Source organism: Rattus norvegicus, chromosome 10, assembly GCF_021556685.1.
Source record: "Rattus norvegicus strain SHRSP/BbbUtx chromosome 10, alternate assembly SHRSP_T2T, whole genome shotgun sequence".
NCBI lineage: Eukaryota > Metazoa > Chordata > Mammalia > Rodentia > Muridae > Rattus > Rattus norvegicus.
The window spans coordinates 42,356,516-42,382,664 of NC_141543.1; the positions used below are offsets into that span (position 1 = coordinate 42,356,516).

At 50.0% G+C, this 26,149-nt stretch overlaps 1 protein-coding gene across 10 annotated transcripts in view; it reads right to left on the reverse strand.

Annotated features, from left to right (window-relative positions):
• Positions 1-4,950: 4,950 nt before the first annotated feature.
• The window catches only part of Tcf7 (transcription factor 7), a 29,928-nt gene continuing 8,729 nt past the window's right edge, over positions 4,951-26,149 (reverse strand). For 2 of the 10 annotated variants that reach the window (XM_087573382.1, XM_087573389.1), the window contains 9 exons: positions 14,165-14,276; positions 13,062-13,152; positions 11,518-11,610; positions 10,381-10,500; positions 9,481-9,643; positions 9,265-9,372; positions 8,795-8,843; positions 7,665-7,737; positions 4,951-6,620 (listed from right to left, as the gene is read on the reverse strand). In XM_087573382.1, the coding sequence (XP_087429508.1) occupies positions 6,323-6,620; positions 7,665-7,737; positions 8,795-8,843; positions 9,265-9,372; positions 9,481-9,643; positions 10,381-10,500; positions 11,518-11,610; positions 13,062-13,152; positions 14,165-14,276 (1,107 nt within the window). In that variant the 3' untranslated portion in view covers positions 4,951-6,322. 10 annotated transcript variants of the gene reach the window in all.

A 26,149-nucleotide genomic window follows, 5' to 3' on the forward strand; every position in this document is an offset into this window, starting at 1 on the left:
ACTCAGGAGGCAGAGACAGTGGGGATCTCTGAGTTTGTGGACAGCCTGGTCTGTAGAACTAGGACAGCAAGCTAGTCTAGAAAAACAAAACACACACACACACACACACACACACACACACACAGGGAGCCACAGAGAGAGAGATAAATGGAAATAAAATAGGCTAAGAAAGTATAAAATATTATCTGGCTTTTTTTTTTATAAATAAAGATTTTATTTTATTTATTTATATGAGTACACTGTCACTGTCTTCAGACACACCAGAAGAGGGCATCAGATCCCATGACAGATGGTTGTGAGCCACCATGTGGTTGCTGGGAATTGAACTCAGGTCCTCTGGAAGAGCAGTCAGTGCTCTTAACCGGTGAGCCATCTCTCCAGCCCCCCCCCCCTTTTTTTTTAAAGAGCATTGTCCCTTGTGATTCTGAAGAAATTTAAGGGTCTGGCCCCCATTGTGTTGGTTTAGGAAGAAAAGGGAAGTATAATAGTATAGTGTTAGCTGGAGTGTTTCACTTGCCAGTTACTGCTATAATAAACAGTATATTTACCCAGCTTAGTAACCCTGCTTGTGTCAGGACAAACCCAAGTCTTTACTAAAGCTCTAGGATTACTGTTACATATTGTGTTTATAAAGTAAGTGTCAACTTCCAGGAAAAAAGAGCCAAAAGGTGGGGAAATGCCAAGTCTTGTTATGGCCCAGGCTAATCTCAACTTATGGACATAGCATCTCTCTCTCTCTTTTTTATTTTTATTTTTTTTATTTTTTTTTTTGGTTCTTTTTTTCGGAGCTGGGGACCGAACCCAGGGCCTTGCGCTTCCTAGGTAAGCGCTCTACCACTGAGCTAAATCCCCAGCCCCAACTTTTTTTATTTTTTATTTATTTTTTTATTTTATTTTATTTATGAGTAGAGTGTAGCTGTTTTGAGATGCACCAGAAGAGGGCACCAGATCCTATTACAGATGGTTGTGAGCCACCATGTGGTTGCTGGGAATTGAACTCAGGACCTCTGGAAGAGCAGTCAGTGCTCTTAACCGCTGAGCCATCTCTCCAGCCCCGGACATAGCATCTCTTAAGGACTGGAATTGGGGTCTGTGGGGTGGGAGGAGTGTTAGCATTGATCTCATGCTGCTTTGAGATTTAGGGACATCACTATCTGTATTTAAAAGATGAAGTGGACAGAAGATATGCTGTGTTTGTGTTTTCTCCTTAACTTTGAAAGCTATAGCCTGGTCTTTCCTGATGGCTGTCATAGACATCTCACTATATAAGATACTGCTATATTGGCTCCTGTCAAACTTCTATTTGTCAAGAAGCTGAATTCTGCTCCATAGTCTCAACATGATTCCTACTTTAGACAAATGAAAAATAATCATAGGATTCAGATTAATAGATCTGATAGTTTATGTAAGGGAAAACTGGCAATTTGGGTCTAGTGTTCTGCAAACAGGTTCTAGGTCTGGTGTTGAGCCCTTTTCCATGCTGGCAGTGGGATCTGTGCCTCCCCATTTACTTCCTGTCAGGTACTCACTTGTTTGTGTGTTCATATGTTCATAAATATTCATATGTTGAACTCAAAGGACAACTTTGAGGAATTGGTTCTCTCCTTACACTATGGTGGGGCTTGAACTCAATCTGGCATACTTTGCAACAAGCACTTTTACTAGCTGAGCTACCTTGCCAGCCCTCATTTCTTTAAAAAAAAAAAAAATTATATAAGTACACTGTAGGTATCTTCAGAACTCATCAGATCCCACCCATTATAGATGGTTGTGAGCCACCATGTGGTTGCTGGGAATTGAACTCAGGACCTCTAAAAGAGCAGTCAGTGCTCTTAACCACTAAGCCATCTCTCCAGCCCCCTCATTTCTTCCACCAAGTATTTTCCAGGCTCTCACCCATTATCCATAGCAGCTAGACCTTACTCTCCAGGGGTGCATTTACTCTTTCATTGGTTTGAAGACAGCCTTGACTGTCCTGAAATGTGGGCCTCCACTGCACTGCTCCCTCCCCTATTTAAACATTAACATGAAGGCTGACTTGAGCCTGGAGTCTTGCTCCACTGCTTGAATCCTGCATGGCCCTGAGGAAGTTGAGAACGGTGTCTGCTATGGTTTTAGCTTTTCAGTCTTTTTATGATAGTCAATCCAGGACTTGGAGGCCACTTGATGATGGCAGGGCTTACTGTTACTTACCACTGTTCATGCATTCCTCTACAAGGATCAGAAGTGAGGAAAAGTATACAAGTTAGGTGCTGGATGAGAATGAGGGGAAACTCATAGCCTTGTATTTGAACCCAGGCTTTTGTATATGATAGGCGAGTACTCTGACAATGGAGCTACATCCCCAGACAGGGGACTTGTTCTTGATCAACCTTTAGGCTTAATTAAGGAAATATATTTTATTGTATCAGATTGGTGATTGCCAGCTAGAATTGAGGGATGTCAGATTTTGCCTGTACCCATAAAAAGTGCATAGCTGCCACCTGCAGTGCAGTGCTTTTCAGTGCTTCAAACTCTGGCTGTTTGGCCTGTCAGCTTTAATTTTATGCATACAGCTTCCCTCAAACCCCCTCTGAGGATTTGATCCCAAGGCCTTGTGTATATTAGCTCTGCTAATGAACTACATCCTTAGCCCTTCTCATAATTCTTTCTTTTTTCTTTTTTTTTTTTTTTTTTTTTTCGGAGCTGGGGACCGAACCCAGGGCCTTGCGCTTGCTAGGCAAGCGCTCTACCACTGAGCTAAATCCCCAACCCCCCTTCTCATAATTCTTATGTCCTAGAAGTACCTTGGAAATACCGTAGTACCTACTTCACAGATCTTTTATTTTTAAAATTTTTATACTTGTGTGTAAAAACATGTACATTAAGGAGCTCATATGAAGATCAGAGAACAACTTAGTCCTTTCTCACCAGATCATGCTTGGCAGCAAATTCTTTACCTATTGAGTCAACAGGACATTATTGAGGTAGGGTCTCATTATGTACTTGAAGAAGGCCTTGAACCTCGAATCCTATGCAGTGTTGTTGGTATTACTGACTTTAAATTCCTAAAGCTTGAAGAGCTTCCCCCTGTCCTAGCTTCTAGCTCAGTGGATATCCTTGTTTTGTGTGTTCCATCTCAAGTTCTGGGATTATAGGACTGGAAGCACTGAAGAACTTTAAGAAAGCTCTGAAGAGACCCTAGTCTTCCTAACCACAGAGAATGCCACCTCAGCTTTATGTAGTTAATTTGGGGTCTTAAGTTCTTTACATAGGCCTGGTAAGTCAGATTTGACATGGTCTTGTAATTCTTGCCCCTTCCGTTTTCTGCTGATCAGAGGCAGGAAAGAGCAGAATGTAAAGTGCCACCCCATCTCTACAAAGCCAGGCCTTCCTATCCCTGCCCTTTGTTTTCTGAACAGGGATAGGCAGAGATTTCCCTTGGGCTTCCACACACAAAAGAACTTGAGATATAGTTGTATCTCAGAAGAGTTCAGTCAACTGGGCTTGGAAAAGAGGGAAACTTCTGCCTTCACATTGGGAGGCACAGCGTCAGTTGCAGCTTTGATAGCTTGCATGGCCCAGCTCTCACTGTGACCATTCAGCACGGAATGTGAAGCGGTTGTAGCAGAAGGGAGCAATTAATGTATTTTGCAGGGAAGTCCTAATTGTCTTGGGATGGGTCACAAAGGCTAGGGAGGAAATCTTGTTCTCTAATGACTTAGAAAGTTGGGTTCTTGGTTGCTTGCAGGATGAAATGGTGTGATATTTGAAGTTGAATTAGGTTTCCATTCTCTAGTCCTTAAGACCTCCTCAGGCCTCAGGAATGTAGTACTGTGAATTGGGAGGCTTCAAATTTTGTTTTCAGAGTCTGTTTTTCTGAAGAGTTGCTTTAATTCTAACAAAGTTGCCAATGTCTTCTCTCCACCACACACACACACACACACACACACACACACACCCAGCTCTGCCCTCCACAAAGAGTGTATTGTTCATGTACCAAGTGTACTCTAAAGGATACACCAGATCAGATACAAAAAAAACCCAACTTGCACCTGGTAAGGTTTTAAAAAACAAAACATGTAGGCACACAGCCAGAGCAGAATTCTTTAAAACTGGACAAATGCAGATGTCCAAAGATTACCTGATCATCTTTAGCATCTACCCAGAAAAAGGTTAAAGTCCCAGGTTACACACAACTTCCAGTGTCCTACGTAAGTACTTAGGGAACTAAAAGTTGCAATGCAGAATAATGGTCTGGTGACTATCCTTAAACATTAATTATCTAATGGTTGACCTACTGAGGTGGTGTTTGTACCATTTACATTCATGATGGAGCTCTAGAAGTTAGCAGCACAGTGTACTTTATCATGCTGTACCTGCATGTAAAAATGTAGCTACTATTCAGACTTCACAGGTCTTATACTTAAGTGCCTAAAAAGGCAGTCAGTCTTTTTAAGAATGGAGCAGTCTTTGTGTAGGACTTAATAACATTAAACTTTAAGATTGGACTGTGTGTTTTTCTCCAAGTTAGTTTGAAGTGCCTTTTCTTCTGTCCTTTAGGAAAGTAGATCTAAGTACACTTCAGGATGGACTGTCCAATGTCTGGACAGCGATTGCCAGTTAGCGCATTGGTGCACAAGGTTACTGGGGAGTAGGCCAGCCTGCCTTGATTGTAGTGTCAGGATTAAAAGCAGAGTTGAAAAGTTGAGCTCAGCTGTGGTAATCAGGACCAAGCAAGCCCTGTCAAGAGATGTTGTGATTTTTGTTTTTTCAGTTTGGCAGTCTTGGAATCTTTGTTCATACTAAGAGATACACTCCAGGTTTTGTGACCAAAGAGGAGGAACATTCGTAGGTACTGTTAACTGAGAGCTGCCGTGCCGGTGCTGGGAATTAACCTGGATTCTCTGCAAGAGCAGCAGTGCTAAGCCACCTTGCTGTTAATTGAAACAGCTTATTATTCAGTCAGGCTTTGAAAAACCAAGTAAAAAGAATCTTTATTCTCCTGTTTAAAAAAGCTTTTCTATGGTAATGCATTAACAATACAAAAATATTTGAATACAACAGTTTTTCTTTTTGAGAAAAGGTCTATGTAGCCCTGGTTGCCCTGGAATTCAGAGGTCTGCCTGCCTCTGTCTTCCAAGTGCTGGGGTTATAGGTACACTGTCACACTTGGTCAGACTTCTTCAAGACTTCTAACACTACACTAGAAACATGATCTTTGGATTGAGAAGTGAGCGACTAAAGTAGGAACTAAAGGGCTTTGTTTTTTTGTTTTTTTTGTTTTTTTTTGTGGAATACTTGGATAACCCCTTTTCTTTGGATTCAGGCTATATACAGTGAAAATGCAAAAAAAAAAAAAAGTTAAGTTAAAACAAAACTTGTTTTTCAAGGCTCAAGGTTAAGTTTGGCTCAAAGAGTTTCTAGAATGTGGCAAGGAACCATGTCCACCACAAAGAGGTTTTATGGGCTCCTTGCTTTAATTGGAACAGATCTCTACCTTCAGCCCCACAGAGAAACTGAAGCTGGCGGGTTCTAAATGCTGAAGGATGAGTTCTGGCTGTTGGGATTTGCCCTCTCACAGCTGCCCAGGAGCTGACTCAGCTGAGCTGGAAAGGAACTGGGAAGAGGCTGGTAGAGAAGGGTGCACACTGAATTTAGGCCAACTTTAACTTATTGCCTGTAGTTTCTAATGCTAGTGAGCTTGTCAGGAAAGACTGAAATGAAAGCTGACTACTGCCCACCAGTAGGTAGGTCAGTGTTGTTGCCAAGGTTGAAAGGCCTAAAGTATCCTATTCCCTCCTCTTGCAAACTCCTGAGAACACAGTAAGACACTTCCTCTGGCCCAGCTTGGGAACAGCAGCTGTTTTTTGTAAACAGAGCTTCTCAGTTTCCTTAAGAGAGAAACATTATTGTTTGTGTGGCTGGTCAACCACAGAGTTATTTTGTGTGACAGACCAGGTATTCTTGGTCCAAGAAGTACTGGCATGGAGAAGGTATGGCAGAAGGCAGAGAGGCACTTGTAGAGTAGGCAGCTGACGAGGTCAGTCTGCCCATCTGACCTACAGCCAAAACAAAACCTACTAGGGACAATAGGGATGTCCAGCCAGCAATAAGAAATATGGCTGTCACAGGCAGCAGGATCCCCTTTAGATGATACAGCTACATAGATCTGATCCCCCACCTCTTGAATTGATGGCCCCTGGTTCAGGGAGTTGTATAGCCTTTGAAATCTTCACCACCTTAAGAGGGCCCCTATCTGGTTCCACGTGAGCTGGTCTTGTTGCCTCCTTCTGAGTTAGGGGTGGGAAGCCAGGTGCTCTGTGCCTAGCACGCAAAGCTGTTAGGCTGCCTGTCTCTGAGATTCTTGTTGCTGTATTTGTGCATTCTGGAGGGTGCTGTGGGGGGTCTTTGGAGACTTAGGGGCTGGAAGAGTGAGAGCTGCAGAGCGACCTGAGAATGTTGGTGCTGGTTCCACTGGGCAGGCAAGCAGTTCTGTGGGGAAGGTGGGCAGCAGAAGGTACGAGGGTGAGTCCTGGGGAGCTGGGGACCGGGGATAGCCTAGAGCACTGTCATCGGAAGGAACGGGGCTGGGGCAGCGGCCTTCTCCGGGTAAGTACCGAATGCATTTCTTTTTCCTCCTAGGAATAGTGAAGAGAGTTATCTGTAAACAGAGGGTGAATCCATAGTCACACATCACACCAGAAAATGGCTGTCCTTGAACAGGCCTGCTAACCACTCTGTCCTCTCTCCATGGCCAAGGAAACTATGCCCATCTTTCAGCCCCACCTGGCCCAGACCCAGGATAAGTGCAATTACACAGAACAGCCACAAGGTGGCAAGAGGAATCTTGAGTTGTAGGCCTGTGGGGTGCTTCCTCTTTTCCAGGGGAACCAACTCTTAGTTTGGGTCTATTTGTAGAGATTCTATGGGCATTATTAAGGCAAGGTTGACTGTGATGCTTGTGAGTAATCTAGCACGTTGGGGGCAGTTTGTCTTTTGTTCTTTGCTTTAGACGGTCTTCCAGTGGTGCTGGCTGGCCTGCCTTAGCCTCCTGAGTGCTAGGGTTCCAGGTGTACACTTGTCCCCAGCCACAATCTGTCTCAAATAGCACACGTGGATAGAATAGGACTTCTTCTAGGGATGGAGTCTCTATTTCCTATTGTGAGCACGACACACATACACTTCCTCTTTGTTCTTGGATGCTTCTCTCCCTGTATCCTGTGTCTCCTCTTTTTGGTGTTAGCGGATCTAAGATGGCAGTCACACCTGGTGATCAGACTATTTCTAGGAGTCTGATACTATCACCTTGTATTTCTTAAGCAGGCATTCTATTTTAAAAATGTGAGAGAATTTGTGGAACTTAATCACTTTGGAGCTGGGAGTAGGGGCTTCAGTCACCTAAATGTATGACAGGTTTGTTTCTTAAGGATTTGGTAAATCTGACTGATACCAGACCCACCTTTGGTTATGTGTGTGTCTCCTTTTCTACTTGTCTCGCCTAGACCAGACATTTCCACAAGCAGTACTCAACATTCACTTGTATTAAGAGACAAGGGTTCCCTTCTCTCCAGGGCTTGCTAGGGGACTGAGGGACCAAAGGAAGGGCTGCAGACCCGGCAGAACATGTGCAATAAGGGAAGCAGCTTGAAGCAAAGGGAGAATGATGGTGGGGACAAACCCACCTGCACGGACCACACCAATCCGTCTGCTGGTTGAGGCCAAAGCGAGCACGACATTTCTTAGGCGAGCCAGGGTCTGCTCACACCCATGCCAGAGGGGCAGAACAGGGCAGAGGGCGAGCAGGCAGGCAGCAGGGCAGAACAGGGCCCAGAAAGAAGAGGTAACATCAGTGTTAGCCAGTTACAGACACCCCATAGCCCCCACAGGCAGAATGGACCTTCCCATGGCATAGCTAGACCCAGGGGAAGCCTTAGGACCCAGAGCAAGGTGTAAGGAAAGGCAGTCACCCAGGTGGGCAAAAGAGTCAGTGGGAAGAATGATGGAATGTGGAGGTGGTCTTCATGCTGTCCTCCCTTTCCCTTGGCCGAGCATCCGAACATGGAGGCTCTAGAACTGCACAGGGGCCTTTAGGGCTTCTACGTTTTCTATCTTGGGGCTGTGCTCTTCCCCCAACTACCTGCCTATTTTATGCAGTTTTTCTAAATAAAAATGTCCCATCTCTGGCCCATGTTCCTAATAAGGCTAAAGGAATATACAGCATAATTATACCTAATGTTCCTCACTTACATAGAAAGGGGTAGGAATTTTTTTCCTGTCCTGTTCCAATCCTGGGCTCCAGCTTTTCTGTATGGGAGCAACACAGCTGAGAATGTACATCATAGTCTGTCGTCTAAATCATCAGTGTTGGGACAAGAATAAGGCCTATAGCAGGTTGAGTTCACTGGGCTCTCTGCAGTCCTATGTACTGCCATGAGAAATGGGAACGAGTGGTGGAGAAATTGTCTGGTACCTGTCAGCAGGCTGTGTGATTACTATTGGGTCCTGGCTAACATTTTTGGTTTAGACATAGAACTTTATGATCAGTTCCTCATTAGCTTTTCTGGTGGAACCTAACTGAGCAGGGCTGGCAAAGGTGGCATAGAGGTGTATCACGTGCTTCTGCTGTCTGTTCCTATATTAAGCTGCTACTTGCATGGAATTAGACTTAAGAGATGCAGATTTGTTTCCAGAGCCCTTCAGGCACTGAAGGTTTGTGGCTGAGGATTCCACCCCACCCTCTGGGCCAGAGCAGGGCTGCTCTTGAAATGGGAATGTGGAGAGGAACCTCTATACTACTGAAGCAAGGCCTCACCTGTGGTGGATTCTTGATGCTTTTCCCTTGACCGCCTCTTCTTCTTTCCCTGCAGAACAAGAAGTGGTTGGTTCTGGGAGGTAGACAATGGGCTATCTGCAGCCTACTGCCTCTAGGACATAGACCTCTCCTACTTGGGGACTCCTCTTTCTTGCCTTTAGTTCTTACAAGGCTACAGAAGGCAGGGTACGATTAGGGGGTCCCTCTCCCTCTCAATCTTATCTCCCCTTTGAGTACAGGAGGGATTTCCAGGCCCCTTCCTTCCCCTTCTCATGTGGCCATACTAAATACTCAGCAACAGTTCCATGAGTGAATGCATTCTGGAGTGGAGAACCATCTTTAAGGGAAGTTGTTTAAGCTTTCTTCTGATAGTCAAGACCGATTCCCCTTCCTATGTTGAGGCTGCTGTCTTGGGTATAATATCTCAAGGGCTCCCATACCACCCCCATGATGTATTGCTAGCTACTTACGTAGTTATCCCGTGCTGACCAGCCTGGGTATAACTGCATGTGCAGCTGCCTTTCCTTGCGGGCCAGCTCATAGTACTTGGCTTGCTCTTCTCGAGATAATGCATGCCACTGCAACAGGGAAGTGGGCGGATGGGGTACATCGGGAAATTAGGACACCATACCACAGTGAAAAGGGTTGGAGGCAATCCCTGCCAGCCCACCTGCCAATGGCCTCACCCTGCGACCCAGGATCTGGTTGATGGCAGCGCTCTCCTTGAGTGTGCACTCTGCAATGACCTTGGCTCTCATCTCCTTCATGTAAAGCATGAAAGCATTGAGGGGCTTTTTGATGATTGGCTTCTTCGCCTCCTTCTCTGCCTTGGGTTCTGCCTGTGTTTTCCTAAGGTACACAACCAGATTACATTGCTTAGAAAGTAGCCTCCCCCTTTCACCCCACCACGCCCCCGCCTAGCAGTGGACATATCCTAAGCCCACCACCTTTAGTTCTTTTTGTTCAGGGCTTCTCTGTGTATCTCTGGCCGTCCTGGAACTCACTATGTAAAACAGGCTAGCATCGAACCCAAAGATCCCCCTGCCTCTGCCTCCCAAGTGCCGGGACGAGGCCAGCTCCACCACTCTTTACTCTTTATGTAGAATTTTCTAATTGCCTCCCATGTGCGAGCAGAGAGCAACTGTTCCTTTCAAGAATACTGTAGCCGGGGCTGGGGATTTAGCTCAGTGGTAGAGCGCTTACCTAGGAAGCGCAAGGCCCTGGGTTCGGTCCCCAGCTCCGAAAAAAAGAACCAAAAAAAAAAAAAAAAAAAAAAAAAGAATGCTGTAGCCAAGTGGGAAAAGCACATAGACTAACCCCCTTTCTCAAAAAAAAAAAAAAAAAAAAATTGTTCCTTATCCTTCCCCACCCACACTTGCTTTTGAAGATTACAAAACACAGTAATAATGGACGATGCCAGAGCCACAGAACAGCTGGGCAGGGCTCTCCAGGCTGTCCTTTGAGGTGCCAGGAAGAGGGTCTTGGACCTGGTGGAGGCATGCATGTCCTGGCTGACCAAACCACTCTGTTCATCTGCCTGGCTCGCACCTTCTTGTCCCCTTCTCCCAGCCTGTATATTAACTCACAGGTTTCTGTCATATGGCTGCAGCTCCTGCTTCCCTGAGGAGGGCACAATGGCCGGGTGAGGGATGGCTGCTGGGTGTCCAGGTACACCAGATCCCAGCATCAAGGACGGGTGGGTGAACCTGAAGGCAGAAGAAAACAACACTAAACTAGAAATTTGGTCTCAGCTTTGAACACACATGGAAATCCGTGCACAGAGAACACAACTGACAGATACTTTATACTCACTGGTCTGGACACAGGTATACACATATGTATGCACAGACACTGCAAAAGACTCGCATGTGCTATTCAGGTGGTTATTAACCCTGCCCCTATGGATAAGTGTGGCAGCCTATCGCTCACTACCTTTGGGCCTTTGCTCTCCACTTCATCCTCCAGGCTCCCCTCTTCACAACAGACTGACTTTTTAAAAGAACACTTCTGGCTCCCTTCAGCTCAAGGTATCCTGCTATATACAAGAGAAAAAAACCTCAAGCCTGCTTCTTTGGGCCTTTACAGCCCCACCTCGGCACCCCTACTACATTTCCTCATCTTCCTATTTCCCTGTCACAGTCATCACCCCATCCTCTAGTTAGCTCTCTGAGCCATCATGCCTGGTTGGGGCCCCCTTAAGGCTTGTCTTGAGCCCAGCTGACCCATTCTGCTGTTGGTGCTGTATCTCTACCTCCTACTCATGGCATGTCTAGTGCTAGGTCTGTCACTAGAATGAGCTACATGAAGGGGCGCATATATCGCCATCACCCCCCACCCGCACACCCCCTTTCCTGCTTTGATGTACAGACTACTCTAGTTTGTTGCTTACAGAGGTCTAAGCAGGCAGGCTCTACCAGACAGCACTATCTAACAGGTACTGCCTTGGATTGGGGAGAGCTCAAAGGATACCTCAGCAAGGGTGACCAGTAGAGCTGTCTTGGCTGCTCTGGGGGGGGAGTGGGGGTGCTCTGTCCAGTGTGTCTTAGGCTGAGACTTCTGGTTGAATCTTCAGGCACAGAACAGCATGAGACTCCAAAGTTATAGACAGACAGATGGACAAACAACTAACACAGGGTAAGCACTGGCCTGAACACAGCCCTGTGTGGCCATTGAAGCCTGGGCAACAGGAAGCAGGAGCCTGGCTGCAGGGGTAGGGGACTCACCTGGGATAGGGGGCGCCAGGGGCTGCAGTGGGGGCAGGGAAGTGCTGTCTATATCCGCAGGAAGGGGACAGGGGGTAGAGAGGAGGGCTGGGCCTGTGGTTGGGAGAGACAGCTGTTAGCCGTCTGACTGCTAGCCAGACATGAGGAAGGACTTATGTGCCTTGTGTGGTGGGACTCATACATAGTTCTCCATGTATCTGGCAGCCTGCTATCGTATGCTTTCTACTGACACTGTCTGGATTGCTCTCCTGTCCCAGTTTGCCTGCTTTGATTCTTAAGTTTTATTATTATTATTTTCTAACGTGTATGATTTTTTTTTTTTTTGCCTGCATGTATGTCTGTGCACCACATGCATGCCTGGTACTCTAGGAGCTCCAAAGAAGGGGTTGGCTTCACCATGTAGGTGCTAGGAACCAAACCCTAGGTCCTCTGGAAGAACAGCCAGTTCTCTTAACTTCTGAGCCATCTCTTCACAACCCCTTGCTTCAACTCAAAAGCCTAGGGGCCCCAAGGAGAATGAGGTATCTCTCTGAGCTCCTACAGTACCAAATCAAGACAGTGTTAACAGTGCACCATAACTGCACTGGCTTCTTGCCTGTTTGTCCACTGGGCAGACTTTATTTGAAAGGGCAGGGACCTAAGGTCACAGTCACCTCCAGCAGAGTTTCTCTGGGGCTCAGTGCAGAGAGTGCTCCATGTCTCAGCCCTAAGGACACAGGTAGAGCTGCAGGCCTAAGAGGCTGTCCAAAGAGCTGCCAGTTCAGAGCACTGGCCTGGTACTATCAGGCTGAACTCGAGTCCCACCTTTTTCCTGGGGTAGGCTGACTTGTATTTAGAATGGAACTTTGTCCCAAACAATCTGAAATGGAGGAGTGTGCCGATCACAGAGAAGTAGCAAGTGGAACAGGGCAGGCAGGCCCAGGCTGAAGGTTTGCCCGTCGCTGCCTTCTTGGGAAGACAGTCTTTCCTGCTGCTGGTTAGAGACCTACTCAGGCCACACTGTGATTAATGAGTAAAAGGCAGGCCAGTGGTCTGTTAAGACCCAATTCCAGCTGAGAACAGACTCTGGCCAACAGTCAGGCCTGGTCCAGGCGTAGTAGACCCTTCCAGTAGGATGGTCACAAGTGTGGCTCAAGCAAGCACCAGAGACCAGGAAGGACCCCATTCTTCATACAGCTCCACCAAGGTTGGGACAGACTGGCAGCACACAGGCCACCAGAAAGCTGCCTGCCTATCAGGCAGCTATGAGAAGCAGTAGCCTCTCCTTTGGTGGTTTATACCACCACCTTGCTCAGGTCCAATTTCCTCACCTTCTGGAGAATAAATTGCAATAGGGTTGAGACAGTAGCCAGCATTCCTACCTCCCTAAGGGAAGTGTGTCAGGCTCCCTGGGGAATGCTCACAGTTACATGGATTGCTAGCTCAGAGCTTGGTTAGGCTTAAGCTACTGGCTACAGAGCTGGCAGCTTGGGTCTCAACAAGCTGGGTAGAGAAGGAGCATGGGAGGGCAGATAGTGTCCCTTTTTCTCTGTGCCCACACTTACCAGCTCACAGTATGGGGGAGCTGTCCCATGCTGCCTGAGGTCAGAGAATAAAATCCAGAGAGATCAGGGGTCTGCAGCGGTCTGTGAACTCCTGTAATGGAAAGAGGTCAAGTTAGCACATCACCCTGACCTGGGAGGTGGGGACAGTTACTATACCTTAGAGCCTTCTCTAGAGGCCTCTAAGATCCCCCTGCTTCCTTTTACTAGAAGCCCAGAGAGAACTACCCTGGAGTAATAACAGTGCCCTTTGGATAAACCAAAGGAGCAAGAACTGAGGTGCTGAGTGGCTTGCCTTAGAACACTGTTGGACACAGGCAAAGCTTGGAGTCCTGGGGAATGAGAGGCCAGCTCTCACCAGTTCCTGGTGCTCTGCCTTTGAAGCCTCTGCTTAAGACTCTTGCCTGGCTCTTTGAGTAGAAGGCAGCCCTTAGCCTAGAAGAACCTGGCCTGAAGAGGCAGGGTTCCACTCAGCCCAGGGTTGAGTCAGCAGGTTTCCCACAGCTGACAATGGTGGATTTCAGAATGACTTTGGCTGAGGCTGAAGTGAATCAGCCATCACAACCACCACTTTCCATTTTCTCACTGTGGGGAAAGGCCGTGAGTTTTACAGCTGCACCAATGCACAGACAGATGCTGCTCTCACACCGAAATGGAGAGCCAACAGTCTCACAGCCAATCAGGATTGGGTCCTCCTCCCCATGCCAGCAGCCTCACATTCTGATTGGTTGCTCCTCCTATGCCCTCAGCCTCACAGCCAATCAGAATTGGTTCCTCCTCCTCATACCCTCAGACTCAGACCCTTTTTGACTTTAAAAAGAAAACAACCCCTCTTCCTCTCCCCCCCAAAAAAAACCCCAAAAACCCTCCAAGGCAGGATCTTGTTCTGCAGCCCAGGATTGTCTGGACTCATAGCCTAGGCTGGCTTCAAACTTTCAATCATCCTGCCTTCCACTCCAGGTTCCTTTCTGACCTTTGGGGCCAGGGTTTGCAAAGTCCCAGCCTTTTCTGTTATGAAATGTGGGCCAGCCTTTGTGGCTTCAGAAGCCAGGAGCTTGGACCCTAAGTTCCCACCTCAATGGTCACCTCCCATCCCTGGCCCATACCTTGCTTCTGGCTGATGTCCGCTGGTGCAGGGGTAGGGTGTGGACTGCTGAAATGTTCGTAGAGTGGAGAAAGTTGGGGGACGCCATGTGGGGGCTGGCCGGGCTTGTTATGCTGGAAAATGACCAGGAGGCTGGTGAACATGGAGCGTTCTGGGGCAGGGGGATGTGAGGGTCGGGGCATGCAGAACTTCAGTGAGCTCTGTAGTCATCTCATCCTGGCAGTCAAAAATCACAAGCTTATGGGAAGAGGGCACTCTACACTCCTTGTGTCCTGTGGTACTGTTTCCCTGCCTCCCAGTCTTGCAGACTGACTATGCAGTCCCACCTCCTAGTGAGCCTCTTCTAGGACACTCAGTGTTTCTCCTGCCCAGAAGTCCTTCCTGACCTCCTGGGTCTATGAAGCTCAATGGCTGTCTGCAGCCGTCCCTTCTACATCTCCCAGACTCTTCCACCTGAGCTCTAACGGCATGTGTTGGCACAGGGAAGGAATCTCCTTTGGCCCTTGATTGGGGTGAGGTCAGGTGGGACCTGGCTCCCTCCAGAGACAGTCTGTCCAGACTTCATTTTTCTGGTTTCCTTAGCACTGCAGGACTATTACTTTTCAGTCAAATGGTTCTATGTCAAAAGATGACTCAGCAGGTCGAGAGAGAACTCGGCCCAGCCACAAGGAGTCGCTGCCAGGCTTGGTGTGCATGCCCTTGCAGGCCAGAGCTCTGTGGATATCTACAACTGAGGTAGGCCAGCTTCCACCCAGACAAACGTGTCTGTTGAAATGCTGTTGGCTGAGAGCACATGGGAGTGACTGCTCACTGTGGCACAAAAGAAGAAATGAGACATCTCGGAACAAGACTGTAAAGAACACCTGGGAGAAGTAAAGCAGATGAAGTTAGTCACAGGCTTGTCAGTGGGACAATCCTCAGTCCTTGGGTGTCTTCTCCTGGAAGTCAATGGCCTAGCACAGGTCCCTTGCTTGTTACTGGGCTATTGCAACTCTAGGGCAAAGCCAGAGGCAAAGCTGGCACGAGGCCTCTGGCTGGGCACGGCTCCAGAGATCACAGACATCCTGGCCTACCCTCTCTCCCGGCAATCCTGCCTCCAGCAGCAGCTGCACCTCTCCCTCAAGTCTTGGCCTACTTCAGACCTCCCTGTCTTAGATAAACGAGAGTTGATGTCTGAAGCTGTGCGCGTTGGTGCTCAGTCCTTACATCCCAGACTCAGGAGGCAGAGGCAAGTGGATCTCTGAATTCAAGGCCAGCCTGGTCTGCATAGTTCCAAGCCCGCAGCATCCAGAGCTACATAGCATGTCTGTCTATTAAGGGAGGAGAGACTAGCAGTGAGCTGCATGGACACGTCAGGCACATGCCACTAGGGGACAAACAGGCTGCTGTTTCCTGTCTGTGAACCGTCTCCCATCTACCACCTCACTCTTCTCTCTCAGAACCCCTTATTAGGTCCAGCCTCATTCAGTGACCCCAGATCTCTGCTCTCAGTCTCCCCTCAGCCTAGCCTGTCTCTTGCCCCGAGACCTGTCAGCATCCGCAATGACCTCCAAAATGCTGAGGACCATCACCATTTCCCCAATCCTTTGCCCTCATGAGAGACTGATCCCTCCTCTTCCTTTAAACCAGGTTCCATCACTTGACTTTCAGAATACTCATTGCTTCATTTCCCTCCAGCCTTGGAGGCGACTCTTCCTTTCAGTCCTGGAGTTGATTCTCCCATCCACATTGGTATGGCTTTACACATCTTCAGGCTGGGGGCTGGTGAGATGGCTCAGCGGTTAGGAGCAAATGCTGCTCTTGGTGAGCCTATAACTAGAGCTGCAGGGAATGTGACAGCCTCCCACAGCACGTGCACGTGCACACACACACACACACACACACACACACACACACACACACACACACACACACACATAAAATCTGGACAATGGAGCAGCATCTACCTGACGACTCCACCTTTCCTTTTATCCCCTGAGACCACTTCTTACTATGTAACCCAGGCTGTCCTGAAAGTCACTCTGTAGATCAAAGTCAGGGTTAGTCTCCCACAGAGATCTCCCCTCTCTGCCCCTTGCGTGCTGGGATTAAAGGTGTGTGTTACAATGTCTACCTGACTCCCGATTTTGCTAGGAACTCTACACTCCAACTCTAGGCCTAAAATGTCTCCAAACTCCACTCTCACATAAGCACTCTAGTACTGAGCTGTATCCTCAGCCCCCACATAGAACCTCTGACTCTGTGAGTTGACCTCCTCAGTTACTGGCAGCTCCATTCTTCCATGGAGCGGCTGTTCAGACCAGACAACCTTGTAGTGTCTTGACACTGACCCTCCACTTAGCGGGTTATAATGTTCTACCTTCAAAATCTAGACTCCAACCACTTCTTATCTCCTCCACCAGTCTGAGCCACCATTCTCACCTGGACCACTGAGCCTCTCTGCCCCTTAGCCAGGTTCCAGCAGACAGAGATCGTGTCACTGCTGAGGCCTCCCTGACGTGACCTAGTGATAGCTCTGGGTGACCTCTCCCAGCTCCCTCACAGCAGCATGACCTACGGTGTCAAGGCGTTCCATTGGCTATGTTCTGAGGTATACTGTGGTGTGAAGGAAGCTTGGAAGGAAGCTTGGAAGCTCTAGGCTTGCTGACCATTTCTTGGTCCTGGCACTCCAGGATCCTGGGGAGCCTCTCTCGCTTCCTGGACAGGAGAAACAATCAGTCCCCGCCCACCTCATCAGTCTTAAAACAAACCATGCTTTGTCCTAATTTTGAGGAGCAGCTGCTGAGGCCCTTTATGGCAGGAAGCCCCCTGACAATCCTTAAGGTCTTTCTCATCTCATAGATTTCAAGGCAGCAGCAGCCAGCCAGCTAGCACCCTGTGGCAACCCCACTCCTATAGGATTTAGACCTCATGGCATTATCCCCTTCACACTGCCTAAAACCCAGTTTTGCTTAGGCTGAAGAAGCCTCAGAAATCCAGCTTAGCTTACAACTCCTGCCTACCATGTGCAGCATGTATGCGAGCAGCACTTGGGGGTTGTGAAGAGTTGGGCCTGCCCTTCCTACTTGTGCTTCCTGGTATTTGGGAGAAAAGCCTCATTAATTAGAAGTCTGCAGACAAACCACGGAAGTACTGGGTGGGCAGGGTGGGGCAAAGAACCCACCAACAGCTAGAGGTCCTGAGAGGCCAGGGCTCCAGGCAAGCACTAAGGGCCTGGACAGTTCTTCCCGCACTTGTCCAGTCTGCCTTGTCACCCTACTCCTCAGCCCATTTAATGCTTGGTGTTTCTAGCCAGGGGGAACCGTCTGGCACAGGCTCCCTGCCCCCTTCAGTCAGTAGAACGTCCCGCTCCAGGGCTCCAGTACAAGGCTGTCTCAGTGCCAGACTTCCCAGACAACAGGGTGGGGTTGCCTAGGGCTTGGTGTGTGCATGGCAAGTTTGGGGACTTGAGCTCTCCTCCCTCATCTGCCTCAAGGTGACTGTCCCTTCCAAGAGAAGGAGGTATGTCTGGGTTAATGTCCCCACCAGGCACTGAGCATCTCAACAGCAGAGTCCCTCATCCCTTACTATGGGAAAGGACACAGTGGGACACAAAGAAGCGAACAGCAGTCAGAGACTCAACTGCACTAGTGCTCCCCCACATAAGACACTTCTCATCCCCACTCCCTGGCTTAGCTGGAGCCCTGGCAGCTGCTCCCTGGCACTCCAAGGCAGGTCAAGAACTCGGGCCCCAGCTACCCTGCTATTCCTGCCAGGGCCCATCTGGCCTGCTGGCTACCTGGTGACCAGCTCCCCTCCCAACAGAGGAGGTCCTTCCTGCTACTGGCATAATCTACTGTTCGGACTCTCCCACACCCACCCTCAGCTACTATCCCAAAGGTATCTTCTGGGAAGTTCCCAACTCCAGTGCCCTAGACTGGCTACCACCTCAGGGTAAGGCAGTGCAAAGGAGAAATGAGGACTCCTGCGCAAGTCTCTGCTTCAGAGTTGAGCTTGGGCCCAGCTAGGCTGTCCCAAGCCCCCCACTTCCTGCAGGTTCAGGTAAAAAATAAACACGGTCGGCATTTTCCCTGCAGACCGCAGCGGTCTGCTAACATCGCTGAGAGCTCTCTGAGAGCCCCTGTCACCACCAGCAGAGAAACTCCCTTGCCTCTGACGGTTGACTCTAAAAACCCCCAAGCTCTTAAGCCCCACAACACTTTCCCAGCGAAGAAAGTTGCCATTTCCTCTGGCCTCAAGCTTGATGGGGGTGGAAGAACATGTCCTCTCAAGAAAGCCCTGTGGCAGAGTCTGAGCCAAAAGAAGCATCCCTGAACACCTAGGACCCATAGGCTCAAACAAGTATCAGGATGTGTTCCTGAGCTCCTAGCTTGGGTCAGGCAAAGAATGTCTGAGGCTGCAAACACCATCTGCTAATGACTGAGTGCTGACCTCCGGGCAGGCAGAGCTCTGAGCACCAAACACAACACGCCTCTTCACACAGACCGACCATTTGCACGCACGGTGACTATCACCGACGGCAGGTAGGGAAACTGAAGCATCAGCTCACACCAGAGCTCAGCCGCCAACAGCCACAGTGAAGACACCTGAGATTAGTATGGACAGAACAGGGGTTTGGGGTACAGCGGAGGTTGTACCAATCTCTCCCCCCAGCCAGGCTACTTTACACTGTGCTGAGCCCATGTTTGGCTGTAAAAGGAGTCACCAAACCAACCTGACAGTGCACATGCCCCCTGAGGCCCTTGTTGTGTCCTGTGCCCTCCCTGGACATGCTCCTGTTCTACCTAAAGTCCCAGATCTCTGTCTCAGAGCCTCTTCCCATCCCCATGAGAATCTGGATAAGGGTTGACCAGCATAGCAAGCCCCTGAGCATCCTAGACAGCTGGACGTCTCTGGCTCTCCAGGCTTTGCACGCACATCATTTCTTGAAGACCTAGAACAAAGACCTGGAATTTCTGCACATTCCACCACACTTGCCATTGTGGCTGGGACTTCTAGTCCCTCAGGGCAGGGGGCTGCCTCCAGCTACTATGACAGAGCTAGGAGAGGCCCCTAGGGAATGTCTGGGGCAGGCATTGATCAGAAGCGAGGGTCTGCGAAGAGAGGATGATATCTACAGCACAGAACCTGCTGGACCTCTTCAAGGATTCTTGTCATCAAGGATGTTGGCTAGTTACACCCCTCTAAACTTTCCTTTCCTCACTCTTTGCACCAGCTACAGAAGACTGGAGTGCTCTTCCCCTGCCCTGTATAGAGGAGACTGCTTCTGGGAGACATTTCCAACCCTCCAACCACACTGGTTCTTTCTTGTGTCCTTACCTGCCTTCTCTCCTCCCTAGGTTCTGGGATTATGCCTTTAATTTTTGTCACTGAACTAAAGCTGGTATTCAGGTTGGTTCTCTAACAGTGGGTGCAGATGAGTACACGTTCAAAGAGACTTGTCACCTGGAGAGGTCTGGGGCTTCATGGAGGGTTACAGGACACAGAAACTGGGACCATTTTAGGGTCAGGGGTCCATCTGGCATCCGAGCCCCTCCCTTTTCTCCTTTCTACACCCTATACACCTGAGGCACTCTGAGAATGACAATGACCACAGTCACAATCAAAGCTGCCACTAGTTCAGAGGGTGTTTTTGTTCGAATTAGAAGAGGTGCATGTGTACAGAAGTCCAGGCCTCATCCTGGGACACACTGCAGGCTGACTTCACCCTCAGCTAAGCTCCCTAAACAGTCAGTGGTGGCCACTGAGACAGTCCCTTCCAATTCTTGTCTTTACACTTAGTCACTGTCCTGCAGTGTATGCTTAGAAGTCTGACTAACTCTTGAGCGGAGTGCTCACAGAGCCAGAACCCAAGAGAATGAACGTCCCAGCATGCAGGGCTCCTATACTTTCCAAATGAAGTCAACCAGGGCTGGCCCTGCAGGTTTCCACAGACCCTCTTCTGCAGGCATACTTCAGACTGGCTGAGAGGAACAGGCCTTGCTCCTCTTGTCCCTAGCTCTGGCCATAGATTCTACTGCCCAAGGCACAGTGCTCTCCAAAGAACAACGACCTATAAGCTTCTCGCCAACACTCTGTGCCAGATGCCTACTACAGAACCAGGGCCATGGCCTTAGGGCCAGCAGAGCTGAAAGGGCTTGGGGACAGCTGGGCCACACCCTAGACCAAGAGGAGGCTTTCGATCCACCTGTCAGCAGCAAGGTTGCCACGGCTGCAGAGCTCTGCCAATTGCATGTGGCTAGTCCACCAGTCTCCGGGCCCTGACATCAGATAACGGACCTGCCTCACCAGAGGTGAGGACCAGAGTCCCTGCACGCAGCCTTGGCAAACCTGTGGTTTCTCTACCCAGCCCAGCAGCACCATTAGACTGAGCTGAACTCACCTCAGAAGCTGAGTGGCCTTGCCCATGGCCTCTCGTGGTTTCTATGCATTTGTCTGCTTGTGTTTTCCTTCCTCCTCTTTGAGGTAAACGCCCCTCAGGACAGGATGTTTTTAGAGGAAAATACAAGCTTCCGGGAGCTGCAGCAGCTGAGCTGCTAGCTAACACCACACACACCCTGCCTGGGGATTCTGCAAGCAGCGTAGGGCTGGGCAGACCCAAGCACAGGCAGTTGCTTTGCTCCTCCAAAGCCTAATGTCAAGCCCACCATGAATGTGGCTTCAGCCCTGTCTGGGCTTAGCAACAGGGAGCGGGAGGCACTTTAGCAATATAGAGGCTCTATGACCTGGGCGCACAGCTGGAGGCTTTGTAGAAAGGAAGGGCCCAGAATAGGAAAGCAAGGCCAGACTTGGAGCTGTGGTCCCTGCCAGTCCAGCAATCGCTGGCCAAGGGTCTAGCAGTCTACAGAGTTCCGCCTTGTGCCAAACTCCTACCAGTCTACCCAAGCCACTGTGCTGTGCGTGAAGAGTCTACAGATGGGGATGGTGAAGCAAAGAACAGTCCGGTGAGCTGCTCGAGTCTCCCGGGCAGCAGTGGCCAGCCTGGATATGAGCTCTGTTACCGGGCCAGAGCTCATGGGCAGCACTTACGCTGGCAGCTCTCTGCCAAGTACATCTGGGCTGGTTGTTTTCAGACAGGGTCTTGACTGTGTAGCTCAGGTGAGGCTGATGGGAAGATGGCCAGCAGGAGTTTGAATGTGGGAGAGAAGAGACCTGGAGACCTCTTGCCCCAATTTAATCCACGAGAGACCACATGGGACCCTCCACATCACCTGGACAGCCTAGACCGCCTTGAGAAGGTGGTTTTGCCTGGAGCCACACAAAGATGCTCATTCTGGCCTGACTCTTGAAGCCCCTTTGAGTTAAGCTCCAGGAGTTCTGTGTAGACTCAATCTAGCCATTCATCCACAAGGTCACGAGACAAAGTGCAGAAAGAAGTTGCTAGAGATGGGCTCCCAGCCCTGGGGTGCTGCCATAACCCCTACACCCAGTATAAGCAGAGGTAGGGCTGTGCCATTCCAACCACCACAGGGTCCTGAACTGAAGCCCCTAGGGGAGCTGAGGTAGGTGCTCGTGTAAAATTGCACTAGATTCTCCACAGGGCAGGGAGCACCAACTCCCATGGGCATGAGGGCAGATGCACGGGCGAGCCAAAAGCCCCCTGCTGTCTGTACCATGAACACTGCCTACAGAGAGACAGGGCACTGTGGAGGAGCTGGGTTCAAGTCACTCCTCCAACACTTGCGCAGGGCAAGTCTCCTGGTGTCCACACTTCCTGTCTACAAAATGTCCACGAGCTAGTGGAATGTTGAGCGAGGCCTAGGTGAGTTCTTATATGTGTTTGCTAATATTCTTCTTGTGCTTAAGATCAAAAGGAGAAAGAAACGACACAAGCGAGCCCTGTCCCTAGACAATGGCTTTTCAGGAAAGCTAGCTCGGTGCCAAGTTGGGACTGCTGGCCCTCAAAGTCCTTTGGATCACTGCCTGGTCATAATCAGGACAGGCTTCTGAACTCCTCTCTGGCCTGCAGCAACCACAAGGGACAGTTAAAAGACACTATCCTCAAAATGCCCCCCATGAGCCTGGCAGGAGGCTCTGGCTCCCAAGAAGTTTGTTCATGGGTATCATACCCAGGCCTTGGATTGCCCAACATCTCCTTAAGCCTCGTTTGCCCTAAGGATGCGGAGCCTAGGAAACTCTTCAACCTGACCCTGGATATCCCAGAAAGAGGTACCAGAGAGGCCTAGCAACAGGCTTTGGGCTAAGTGAGGACCAAGCTGGCAAAGGAAACTCCACAACACATTAATTTCTAACTGTCTTCTGCCTCACGCCACACCTGGCTCAACCTCACAGGTCATTTGCAAGCTGTATTTTGTGTGACATTTTCTTGCAGGGTCGGAGGGGAGGAAGTCCTGGACTCGTGTCTCTCAAGAAATGCAGTCCACCTCACCATGCTGGGAGGACTGACCTTGCCAGATATGCAAGGAGAAAGCTAGCTCTGCCCCAGAGCCTGGAGGGGCAGGGAGAGCCCAAGTCTCTTCTTGGGGTCAGGGGAAAGCCATGAGGTCCCACAGCCAGCACTGTTCCTGTCCCCTACATTCTAGAACAAAGGGAGGCACGCAGCAAGGAGCGGACAGCAGGGGATGAGCCACCTCCAAATCCTGCCCACCAAGTACCTCTCTGAGCCTCAGTTTCTCTGTATGTGTGGTTTATGTATATGCGCCTGTGTACACAGAGGACCATGTGTATAAAGGTATGCGGGTATATGGTAGCCAGAGGTCAAAGATTTCCTTGTTTTCTGTTTTCTGAAACAGGGTCTCAATAAAGCCAGAGCTTCCCAGCCGGGCTGACTGGCTAGGGAGCTCAGACTCAGCCTGTGCCTCCTGTGCCTCCCTCCCTGGCACTGTGGTTACAAATGCACACCACCAACAAAATAAAACAGGGCCTTGTGTAGCCTTGGCCTTGAACTCCCTACACAGTAGAGGGTGACCCTGAATGTCTGATCCTCCTGTCTAGGGTCATAGGTATCTACCACTCTGTCCAGGTCATGTGGTGCTAGGAACTGAACCTAAGGAGGGTTTCCAGTGTGCCAGGCAAGCACTTGGAACGTACAGGGTTTTGTTTTTTGTTTTTAAAGTTCTGTAGCATAAAGAAGATACATCTAGATACAGAGATGTTCTGTTTTCTGAGCACCTAGTGGGTGTCAATCCGGAGAATCCCGTACTAAAAGGGAGGGGTACAGCCAACTCTCTTCTCCCATCCGTTTCTGATCAGATCTACCTAATGTCCCTGCACTTTTCACTTGATGTAGCCACCAACCTTTTGGTCTTGGCTCTCCCTGCTTCATCTGTTCCCTACATCCCCACCCACAGGGCTGCCCACCACAGCAGGCAGCTCCCAGGGCCGTACACTGCTTCAAAGCCTACCATCACGCTCTAGGGTGGCTACCGCAACCAGCACACTCCAAGTGTCCAGCCATGCCTGGCAGGGACCCCACTGCTTCCCACAGGCCATCGAAGCATCAGAGGCCCACCCACCCTCTGCCTGCCTGGCCACCAGGAGGCCACAGAGCCATCTGATCTGAGTGAAACTTCAAACTTAATGACTTTCATGCTTGTTATTTAAAACGCAATGTAATTTTCTTAAACACCCTATTATTTCCTTTGATAGCTACAAAGCTTCCCCCAATCCCATAAGCATGTTTATTTTTAGAGAAAAGAGTGGTTTGCAGTTGGTCACAGAGACCATAGGGAGAGGGAACCCACAGAAAGCAGGGCAAGGAGTCAGCACTGGCAACCTGGAGGCCCTTCTAGCTCTCCACCCAGCCAGCCCATCATCAGACAGGACCACCCTTCCTCCCCAGCACCTCAGCCAGTGACCCTCCTGCCCCACACTAGACAGTGACCAGGTCAGTGCTCGGCTGAGCCTCGGTGCCCTTTTGACGGTTCCACTTGCTGCTCATGGGGCCTCCCACAGATTCTGGGCCAGGACAAGCCTAGGGAAGGGTCAGCACCACACCCTCCAGCAGTCTTTCTCCTGTTCCAGACAGTCCGCCTCAGGTAAGGCCCTGGGGCATGAAGCCTTGGCCAGTAGAGTAAGAGCCATGTCTAGATAGAGCAGCCTCAGGCAGTGCTGCCCACAGTGGGCGGGCGGGTGGGTATGCGCGGCCCTGCCCTTCGGGTCTGCTGGGCAAAGGAGGTGGCATGGAGGAGGGTTTGTGCGCAGAGGTCAGCTGAGCCCCACCAGTGCGGGGCGTCCTCTGGGAGCAGCTATTTTTAGGTCTGAGGCTTTCATGTGGCTGAATGACTGGAGTTTACAAAGCATCAGTAATGCGTTTCAGATGGCGGCCCAGCAGGCCAGGAGGCTGGGCCCCTGACACCAGAGACAAGTCAGAGTTACTCAGCGTCTCCATTTTGGGTTCCCATCACCTGTCCTTCCCTCTCCATGACCCCTACTACCTAAGGTCCCACGAGATTAGCAGACCTTTCCAGTTTATACCTATCTGAACCTCAAGAATCCTGCTGGGGTCAGGATTCCCACCCATTGAGGAGAGGACACTGAGACCCAGAGAGGTCAACAGGCCACCACAACCCCCTGCCTTTCCAGGAGTGATCCACCACCACTGGCCCCCAGGTAGGCCTGCTTACACTCAGTGGGGTTTGGGCAGCACCAACCATGTACATCCTGAGCCCACACTCATTGTTCCCTAGGGCCTGGACCTGCCCACCCGGGCCTGGAGTCTCTGCTATATACACGTCATCTGGAAGCAGACAGTGTGGGGCCCAGACAGCTTCCCTGTCCTGGGAGAGGGAGGTGGCTGTTTTAATGGGGGGTGAGGGGTTGAGGAGGAAGCGTATTTATTTGACAGCGCGTCTGCTTCTTCTGATCTCCAGGGAGTTCTGGCTGTAGAGTCAGGGCCTCGAGGGAAGGCTGTGTCACCCGGTTGGCTCTGGCTCTAAGGCAGAATCTGGGTACAGTCCAGGGAGGCAGTCTCCATGGGTGGGACAGGCCACAAGAGCAGCCTCCTGGCAGGAGAGACCCAAGCTCACACCCTTCCCAGCTCTGCTGAGGCAAAGGCCCCCAGCAAGTGACATACGCCCTCCATCCCGAGGGCCTGGGTACCAAATGGAGCCATGGCAGTGGATGGGTGCAAAACCTCTGACAAGAGCAAACCCTGCCAAGCTTGGGTGGCACAAGCCTGAAATCCCTCCTGCCTAGGAGGCTGAAACAAGAGGCGCTCAAGAGCTGCAAGTGCCGCAGGGTGGGTTCAAGGCCAGCTTGGGAACAACTTGAGATCTTACCTCAGAAAGTACAAGCAGGAGGGCTGGAAAGATGGTGCAGCAGTTAGAGCACTGACTGCTCTTCCACAGGACTTCACCAAGTGAGTGGGAGAGAAAAGGAGTGCCCACCGGCACAGTTCAACCCCCAGTACCACCAAAACCGACCAAACAGAAAGTACAATAGAGCAGAAGATGAGCCCACCCCGGCTAAAGAAAGCTTTCAGTCCGAGACAGTCCTGCTCAAGCCACGTTTGTAATTGTTTTTTAGACAGGGTCTAGGCTGGTCTTGAACTCAGAGATCAACTCCAGGGCTTTGTGCTTGCTGACTAGGTTCTGGCAACTGGGCCGCACCCCCAGCCCTGCATCGTCTCTTTAGAGACTTTTGTTTTGTTTTGTTTTGTTTTGTTTTGAGGTGGTTTGTAGTTGTGGGTTTTGGTCTCTGTTTTTTGTTTTGTTTTGCTTTGGATTTTCTGAGGTTGCATTATTTAATCCTGGCTGACCTAGAACTATGTAGACCAGGCTGGCCTTCAACTCATATCCATCCACCTGCCTCTGCCTCCCAAGCCCTGTGATAAAAGTGTGCACCACCAGAGCCAGTACGTGAGGAGAGGCCACAAACTGCCTGAAAGAGGCAGCAGAGAATGTTCCAGGTTCAGAGACCTTAAGTCCCTGGGCCCTCTGAGCCTTGCTAGATGGACGGATCAGAGGTCCTTCTCCACCTTGACCGGCTCACCGATGGTGTGAATGACAGCAGTGCTCACCTTGGA